General features: G+C 49.0%; 1 protein-coding gene across 1 annotated transcript; it reads right to left on the bottom strand.

The window, feature by feature from the left end:
* Nucleotides 1-695: 695 nt before the first annotated feature.
* WNT9B (Wnt family member 9B) lies at nt 696-9,123 on the bottom strand (the record flags this gene model as incomplete). The annotated part of the gene is made up of 3 exons (XM_071577024.1): nt 696-1,243; nt 2,207-2,472; nt 8,862-9,123. Coding segments are annotated over 3 exons (1,005 nt in total), but the record flags the coding sequence as incomplete, so codon positions are not given.
* Nucleotides 9,124-9,838: the final 715 nt, after the last annotated feature.

The raw sequence follows: 9,838 nt of genomic DNA, 5'->3' as shown, positions 1-9,838 counted from the left end.
AGTGTGGGGACTTCAGAGCCCTTGACTGAGTTCCTGTGTCACATCCACTGTCACAGAGGCAACTTCAGGTCTCCTGTGTATATCAAAGTTAAAATTTGGTTAAAACGCCCTTGGAGTCAAACGTCCAAACTACAGACCTGCGAGATGATGGACATGAGCTCCATTTGTTTGTAAACTGGTACTTCTGAGGCACAATTTTTGCATCAAAATGAGAGTATTCAAGAGTGTGTCTTTGAGTTCACATTCAAGCAGCTCCTGGAAACACCACTGGGAATCTCTAACTGCCAGAGTCCTTTTGCCTTGGTGCAGGAACACAGCTGTCCCTGCTCCCTCAGGGTCCAGTCTCCATTTGCTGCCTCCCTGTCCCTTCATTCTCTCCTCTGCAGGAACCAGGGCACACACCCTCAGGATCTCCATGCCACGACCCCAAAGCATTTCCTTAGGTGCACCTGAGGGACGGAGCAGGAGGACATTCCCACGGAGGTGAGTACAAGTTTTAACTCAGGAGAGATACATGTCCCCGTTTGAGTGTTCCTGCTGCCCCCACATCCCCCACCTCTCCGTCCCTTCTTCCTTTCTGATTTCCTGGCAGAACCTCTGGTTTCCCCTTGTGCAGGGGCTCTCCCCAGGCTGCAGGATTTCACACTGAGGTTACAGGAGCACTGCACGTTTTTGGGGCTGCCTTTTGGGCTCACCCCACAGCAGAGAATTGTGTCCCTGCCTCCCACTGCTCCCTGGGCCGTGTCCTGCCCCTGCAGTGCCATCCCTACTGCTTGCAGCTGTACACCACCTCCTCCTGCATGCACTGCTGGCACTCCACGTAGCAGCACCACTGCACCTGGCAGTGGCACGAGAAGGTCACCAGCCTGCTCTGGGTGTTGTAGCCTCTCCCGCAGCACATGCTGTCGCAGTTGCCCTCCCGGGAGCAGGTCCTCCCGGCCGTGCCCAGCGAGTATTTGCTGGGGCGGCAGAAACTGGGCGAGTCTTCCACGTACACGAGGTCAGTGGTGCGGGGCGCGGGCGGGTGGCGAGGGGCATGGCCGTGCCGGGGGGAACCCGCCAGCTCCGAGTGCCCCACGGCATCGTTGGAAGTGCTGAACACCTTGACGGCATCATCGTAGCGCAGCTTCAGCTGCCGCCCTACCTCGTGGAAGGGCGAGAGCTGCTTCCAGCAGGTGCGCACCGCGCACGACCCCGACACGCCGTGGCACTTGCACGTGGTTTTGAGGCCGTTCTTCACCGCCTGAGGAGGGAGAGAAGCGGGAGATTTTATCTGAGCCTAGAAGCCTGCAAGGACTGCAGTTTTATTGGTATTATTTCAAATTAATGGGGGAAAAATAGTAGTAGTTTAAAAAAAAACCCAAAGCAGAGGCATGGCTGCAGAGCTGATTGGTGAGCCAGAGAGTGGAAAGCCTGAATGAGGACAAACAGCTGAATAGCAAATTCCTTCTTGCTAAGCATATTTGGCACAGTAGGAGTTTAAAAAAGCAGACCTGATATATGCAGCATGGTGGATTTCCTTTTGTTATATTCAAATGAAGGCAGTGGTCTAACTGAACAACCAACTGGACTCAGTAAATCACAGAACCACAGAATCAGCTGGGTTGGAAGAGACCTCTGACATCATCAAGTCCAACCCTTGATCTAACCCTACTTTGATTACTTGATCATGTCACTGAATGCCACGTCCAGTCTCATCTTAAATGGGAAACAATGATAAAGGATCTTGTCACATACAGGTCAAAATGCTGATCTAATGGCCTTCCAGACCCAAACCTGTGACACGACAAGTTCCATAGCAAGGCACCAGCAGACTCAGAACTGACCTCAAGACTGTCAGCCTTTAGTCTGCCTCACACATCCCAGCAGCTCTCATGCTCTGGCTGTTCTCAGAAGCCTCTGTGGCCATGGCATGGAGTCACACAGCTTCTGAATTTCACACCTGTTTCTGTGCTGTGTGTTGCTGTCGCCTTGGTACCACTGCAGGATACAGAATGACCCTCTGCCACTCAACATGCAGCTCCTCACAGGAGAGTTTAGGAGAGTTTCCAGGGAGTTCTCAGTGCCATAAAGTCCACAACACACAGATAAAGAGGTGTGGTGTGAGCAGGGGAAGGGAACACCCCTCTCACAAACAGCCTCAGCTAAGGACAGGTTAGAAGACTCGCACTGAGCCCTGAGTTCACTCCCAACCTGCAGCTCCCACCTTGATGCCGACATTGGTGTTGTGGATGTCCACCCTGGCCCGCAGGTCTTTGCCGATCCTCTTCTGGCCCAGGAACTTCTTGAGGAACTTGGTGCTGTACTTGAGGTTGTCCCCACAGACGCCCCACTGCCAGGCCTTGCGGTTCTCCAGCCCCGGGGAGTCGTCGCAGGTGCAGCGCTCCATGCGCCCGGCACTGCAGGCGCGCGCCAGTGAGTGTGTCAGGGCTGCTGAGGACACGGCGTACAGGAACGCTGTCTCCTTAAAGCCTGCAGGGGACAGGGACAGGAGAAGGTGCTCAACCACCTCTGCCGGCTCTGCTGACTGCCCAGGGACTACAACCAAGCACAACAGTTACACAGAGACCAAACCCAATGAGTGCATGAGGGGCACCAAGGACATGGCGTAGATTAATGCAGTCTCCTTAAAGCCTGCACTGGAAGAGGGTAGGAGCAGGATAAGGTGTACAACCACCTCTACTGGCTCTCCTGACTGTCCATGGACTAAAGCCAAGAGCAATGCTAAGAAATGCAAAAGAAAAAAAACCTCTTCTTACTGATCATCCCTAGCAGAGAAACTCCAGATGGTGTTTGAAGTAACTGGTGTAGTAACACTCCAGGCTCACCCAGTGGCTCTAACTGGTACAATGCACCTTCCTTGGGAGGGGCAGGCTCTGCCCTCTGCTCTGTGAGGACCAGGGACAGGACCCAGGGAATGGCTGGAGCTGTGTCAGGTCGTTTAGATTGGATATTAGAAAAAGGTCCTCCCCCCAGAGGGTGGTGGGCACTGACCAGGCTCACAGGGCAGTGGGCACAGCCCCAAGGCTGCCAGAGCTCCAGGAGGGTTTGGATGATCCTCTGTGGTACCGGGTGTGACTCTTGGGGATGGGCCTGTGCAGAGCTAGAAGTTGGATTCAGTGGTCCTTGTGGGTCCCTTCCATCTCACCATATTCTGGTATTGTGTGATAGGGACAGGGGACCACTCGTGTCAGGGCAGGGGTGGGAAAACATTCAACTGCAAAAAGCAACATCTGTGACCCCCTGTTTGTCCTCACCCTCCCCACAGAGATGATCGGGGTGAGCAGAGACCATCACTGAAACCATGCTGGGGCATGAAATCAGGAATTATGGAGTAGACACTGGAAAAATATTTTAAAAATCTGACCTGTTATTGAAAACTTATTTTAATTGGGACTGTGATAGTATTTCCTATGGAAAGATTGCATGTGGTTTGACTGGGAAGGGTTCCATGTTGAAGAACATCTTGGCAAGAAGGACAACTCTCCCACAGGTGAGTGGTTTGCTGAATTCCTCCTAAATGATCCTCTCCCAGGGGCTGAGGCAGGGGGCCGGTCCTGGATTTTCCTCCCAAAGGAGGTTTCCCAGCTTGGCTACAACCCTGAGGTCATGGTGTGACCATGGCACTCCAGGACATTTTCACCAGGAAACAAAGTACAGTGGCTGAATGGAAATTCTGCCTGGAAATGTGAGATCAGACAGGAATGGGAATGTTGATAGGACACCCGCAAGCTCCACAGAAGTTCAGAAACTCTGACTGACACAAACCTGACCTAAACCCCAAAATATTTCATTTATTTATCTATGTTTAGCTCCTCTCCTATTCAATCCTGGGGAAAATCTTAATATTTTCTCCAGAGTTCATTTGCAGAAAATAAAACTATTAATGGGAAATTCCTTAACAAGTCTACAATTTAGGAATTAGTGTGAGAAAGAGAGACAGGTGATCAACAGCTCTGAGTGCAGGAATGGATAAGATCAGCCAAAATAGAAAAAATTGGGTTTATGAGAAGTAGAGAGATGGTGCATTGCATGGAAGAAAACATATTGAAGCAAACAAACATTTCACATGTAGAGAATTCAAAATTTCCTTCCACAAGGGAAGGAAAATCTGTTCCCCCAATGATGGAAGAGAGGGACCATAACCACAGAGACCTGAGATGCTTTGCAGCAGAGGTTGGAATTCACCTCCAGCATCACCAAGTGCAGTCTCAGATCTTTGCGTCATTCTGTTCCCTCAAAGAATTCCCATCCAGCTGCTGTAACAGAACAGAGCCCTGAGTACTGAGGTCTGAGTGACACCACCACAAACCTGAGCAGAGAATAGGACACAGAGTTCTCCTGAGAGTTGTCAGCAAGAAGAATGAAAAATATGACTAATCAGGAACATAATGCAGAGGCTGCATTACCAACTTCAGCACAGACTTCAGAGGAACCATTTGGAATTGCAGAATTGCAGACAAAGATCCAGCAACACCATGGACATGAGGGGAGAGTCAAGAACATATGGAGGAGACATCAAGGCTATCAGCCATCAAACTCCTTCCTGCTTCACCATCTTGGTCGCTGTAACCACTGGGACAATAATTTGCAATTAGTCTCTCTGGTTGATGATGCTCTATAAAATTTCTCAAGGTACTGAAAAGTAATGAGAGAATGTCAGAAAGTCCATCAAATTTTTGGAAATACTGGTGTGGGACACAGTGAACACAGACTATGGACAGCAACATGATGCTCACATCTTTTCAGTGGCCAACCCACTCCAAAGAAGGAGCTAAGAGTGGGTAACATATATCTGAGATCCTAAATCTGTTAAATTGTTCCAGAAGCCAATCTCCAATGCTTCCCAGATTCCCGGTATCCTCCCTGGCACACTGCTCCCAGAAGCACGGGGAACATTCCAGAAAGCCTTTGCCATGCCATATAAAGGCAGCTCCACAGCCCCTGCTAAATGTGGCTCTGTGGAACACCACAGTGCTCCTGCTGTTCCTGCCCAGCAGTGCTCTGGTTATCCTGTGGCACTCCAGGGCAGTGCTGGGCAGCTCTCAGCCCACTGGAAATCAGAGGGCATTGCTTGTGGTCAGGCCACTGCAGACAGCAGTGACTGCAGACACCAAGCAGGCTTTCAAATCGTCTCCCTCTTGTCCACCCCTCCCACCTCCTCCTAAGGCAAAGCTTCAACATCACCAGTCTGGGAAGTCTAAGATGATTCCTTCTACTTTGGCATAAGGGATCGATCACCACTTAATTGTTAGTTCACAGAAAAGTTAAGTGAAGTTAAAATTGGATGGTCCTTCAGCACTCAGGGAATAACAGCGTGCAACAGAGCAGCTGCTGGAGCTGCATTTTCAGTAGGACACACCACAAATGGGCAGCAATCAGCTCCAATGAGTGTGATTGGAGAACTGAGTGGGGATTGCCCATGTGTCCTGCCTGGTACTGGACCTCCCACTGTGCCAACAGAGCCCTTGTCACCACAGCCAGGGGAGCCTGGAGCCCATGCCAGGCTGACAGGACCTGCTTTGGGGCTGAGTCACTCTGCTGACCCCACTGACTGGCACTAAATGGAATCTGAAACCTTCGGGGCAAGGGACACAGATGCCTTTGCTGGGCAGTTTGGTTGCACCTCCAGCACAGAAGGAATGTGAAGATGCTGCAGCAAACCAGCCCCCTCTGGTAGGACCTTACGCATGTTCAAGTGCCCCCCTGAGCTCTCTGGGAGGATTTCTGAGCTCAGCAGCCTATAAATACAGAGAGATTTGCTGCAGTGGCACTGCTGTTCTGAGTGTGGTGTGCCTCAGACCACAGGGAACTGTCACAGGAGGAGTTCAGCCATGGGTGGTGCTGCTAAAGCAAAGATGGTCATGGTCAAAGGGTTTTCGATGCTACAATGAAGATAAGGGAATGTTTCAGAGCAAGTGGAGGAGGGAAAACAATCACATCAACAAACCAACCAACCAAAAAAGAACTGTAGAAAGATTTAGGATGGATGGAAGCATTCTCAAGGTCTGTAGAACAACCTCTTGCTCCAAGCAGGGCTAACTCAGTGCCAGCTGCTCAGGACTTTGCCCAGCTGAGTTCCCCAGAAGTCCCATGGTGGCAATTCCATGTCTCTGGAGGAGCTATCCCTCCTCTGCTGAACCATTCCCAGATTCCTCATGACATCACTGCTGGAAGGTCCAAGAATGTAACCAGAGTAAGGCAAAGGAAGGGATGGATGGACAGAAGGATTGTGAAGAGCTTGTTTCTCATGAAGGACTTTTTTGAGTGGCTGGATCCAAGCTCTCTGCTGCAGGTATTTATTTTCCCTGAATCACCATCCTGTTTGAGGTGAAATCCTGGTTGCCTGATCTGCAGGAGCCTTTGTGGCTCTCCTGGGACACCAAAAGCCCATCGCTGCTTTACAAACTTTCTATAAAGACACCAACTACCACTGTGCAACAAGGTGGCTTGGAACATCTCTCTGAATAATTTTAAATCTAACTCTTGCCATGGAATTTTGCAGAAGTGGAGAAGGAATGCACAAGGGTCAATGAACAATAATAGTTATCATAAGAGACAATGGTCACAGAAGGTTAAGCCAAAGGAGTGTCCCAGCTGTATCCAGAGAAGTATCCAGACCAACCAATGGTGCAGACTGGGACAATAAATGTGGCATTTCAAGAACCAGAAAGCCCTTGGCTCTTTTTTGTTTGTTTTGGTTTGGTTTTTTTTCCCCTTTAGAAGCAGGAAAAGCATCAATGACCAAATCAGTCATAGCAGTTTGTGACTGCAAACTGAGTGTGTCTTTTCAGCTGCTACAGAAACGACCCACCTCTGGGACAGGACCTCTTGCACCCTCTGCACTCTTGACACCATTAAAGACTGCTAAGAGTGTGCATTTTTCTTTATGGTTTCTCCAGGACCAGGGAGATACCAAATGATTTGATCATTTCTAAAACTCTTCGACTTGGGTCAGAGGAGAAGAGTCCATTGCAGGACCAAAAATTTCCAGGAAATGTCCAAGAAATGTGAGAAACAGAACCAAAGTGGCAGCTGAGAGTGCTCATGTTCATTGTGAGAGAAACAAACCCTTTGCAAGCTGAAGGAAAATGAGAACCAGTAATTGCTCCCAGCCAACTGTCCCTTCACCCAGAAGGTGCACCCAACATACTTTGCTATATTAAATCATCATTTGAGCCCTAAGATTGTGTAATAAAAGTTTTCAAACACTTCTCCTCATCTGCCAAAACAGGTTTTAAATTACAGGTGATATTTTATTTTGTCAGTCAGGAGTCCCTGGAAATGTTAAGGCATGTCACTGCCAGATAATGAAATGTTTTCCAGCTATTTGAAGGGGAGGATTATTCAATTGTCATTTTCAAGTTCTCTGAGGTTGATGAAGGTGCAGATGTCAGAAAGACACTCAAAATTGTCATGAACAGCTTCTTCAACTCCAGAAATTTGCCTTTCTGTGCTACAAAAATTCACAATAGAGCCTTTTAATGAGGTAAATCTGACCCTGCATGTGTGGGTTTAATAAAATATTAACTTGATATTTATTATAATAAAACCTAATAATTTTAAATAGAAATGCTTATAAGTTTCAGTCTCAACTCTAATTAAAATTACCATTTATATTCATCAAAGTTAGTTTTGGCTTGTCCAGGTCCTTTTTTAAAAAACATTAAGTTGCTAAACATTACCAAAGGACTGAAACTTGCTGATTCTGAAGAGTGAAGTTTAGTGAATGCTGCTAAAAGTTATTGAGGGGCTGGAACATGGTGACAGGGAGGGAGATTTGTTGGGGTGAGAACAGGTTTAGCAAAGACACTTTTGTTAAGGAATGGCTTCCACGTTTGTCTCAATTCTATTTTTCTCAAGCTCTTATAATTTGAAGGACTTGTTTTACTCTCTCCTACCTCAAATAGAGAATTTAAAGGACATTTTCTTCCTCTAAAGCATTTTGTGAAACAGAAGCCAGTGGCTCTCCTGTCCACTCTGAACTTCCAGAGAAACTCCCAATTTCTGTGAAAGAGTCTCGGGAGAGATTTGTCAACTTGCACTGAGATGCCTCAATGCTCATAAGCAGTTTTTCCAATCAGTAAATAGGTATAACTTTTGTATCTGAGAATAGCAAATACAGACACCTAAAGACCGAAAAGAGTTTTTTGTTAAAACAATCCTTGGCGTGAAGCACTAACCCTTTTTTCCACAGTATCCCCCTGATTGCCAGTGGAGGAGGAGGCTCGGTCCGGGCAACTCTGGACAAAAAACCATGAGCCAGAGGGTGAGAACTTCCTTCTCCACTCTCATCCATGGCAAACCATTCAGGAATGATGGAGACAAGGCTGATTTTGTGGCAAAGGGGCCCAAATTACCCAGCTCCATTCCTGGGTGAAAGGGGTGCTCTGGGCACTCGCTGGTGCTGCCCCACTGGATTTGGCATGGACATTCCCGGGTGCTCTGGGCACTCGCTGGTGCTGCCCCACTGGATTTGGCATGGACATTCCCGGGTGCTCTGGGCACTCGCTGGTGCTGCCCCACTGGATTTGGCATGGACATTCCCGGGTGCTCTGGGCACTCACTGGTGCTGCCCCACTGGATTTGGCATGGACATTCCCGGGTGCTCTGGGCACTCGCTGGTGCTGCCCCACTGGATTTGGCATGGACATTCCCGGGTGCTCTGGGCACTCACTGGTGCTGCCCCACTGGATTTGGCATGGACATTCCCGGGTGCTCTGGGCACTCGCTGGTGCTGCCCCACTGGATTTGGCATGGACATTCCCGGGTGCTCTGGGCACTCGCTGGTGCTGCCCCACTGGATTTGGCAAGGACATTCCAGGGGCAAACCAACTCCCCGCAAACCAACTACCTTGTACCTCTCTTGAGCAGGCTGGTCCTCCCCTCCAGGCTGCAGTTCCAGCGCTCGCTGCGGAACTGGAGCTGGCACTCCAGGATGCCCAGGCGGATGGCATCGCGCAGGGTCTCGGCCAGCCCCGGCTCCCTCCGGCACAGCCTCTTCTGCCGCCGGGACAGCTGGAGCAGCTCGCACTGCTTGACGTGTGCCCTGCCCGGGGCAGCACCTGCACCCGCGCCCGGTGCCGGGAACTGGGTCAGCGCCTCTTTCCCAGTCAGGCTGGAAGGAAGCAGGAAAAGCAGCAGTTAGGGAAGGCATCCCTGGGGCATTCCAGGTGTGGTAGTTTTGGCTTTAGTTTTAGCCAGGCCTCAATTTAGCAAGTTCAGAGAATTTATGTAGATTAGGAGTGACAGGTGTCACCTGACTTAAACAACCAAAGAAATATTTCATACCAGATGACGCAAACCTGAGATATGAACACAGTGGAGTAGGAGTGTTCTCCCAGTTGGCATCATGTCTGTAGTGGAGACAGGACACGCTGCTGCTGTCCTGCTGTGCTGGGCCTTGCTGCTGCCACCACCACATCATATTTTGTTTTAGTTCAGGGAAGTAGAAACATTTTATTGCTATTCTCTCTCTTTTGCCTTGCTGGGCATCTTTTGAAGTACTTTATGGATCTAGAGTGACAGAATCTGTTTCCGGTGGGAGGTAGAAAATTGTTGTTATATCTAACTCGTGTGTGTTATATTGTAGTTTTCTTTTAATTTTCTCTTTTCTGTACAAATATATATAATTAGCTAAAGTTTAAACATGTTTTGAGTTTCTAGTTTTTTTTCTTTCTCTCTTTTCTTGTTGGGAGGAGAGAGGCTTTGACTCTGTACTGGGCAGTTGACATGTTGCCAGCTCAACCCAAGACACCAGGTCACAGCTCAAGTCTGACAGAGCTCAAGGAGTGTTTGGGCAATGCTCTGGGACACAAAGTGTGGCTCTTGGGGATGG

This window comes from Pithys albifrons, chromosome 25 (genome assembly GCF_047495875.1).
Source record: "Pithys albifrons albifrons isolate INPA30051 chromosome 25, PitAlb_v1, whole genome shotgun sequence".
In the NCBI taxonomy this organism is placed as follows: Eukaryota; Metazoa; Chordata; class Aves; order Passeriformes; family Thamnophilidae; genus Pithys; species Pithys albifrons.
This window is presented reverse-complemented; position numbering and strand designations above follow the sequence as displayed.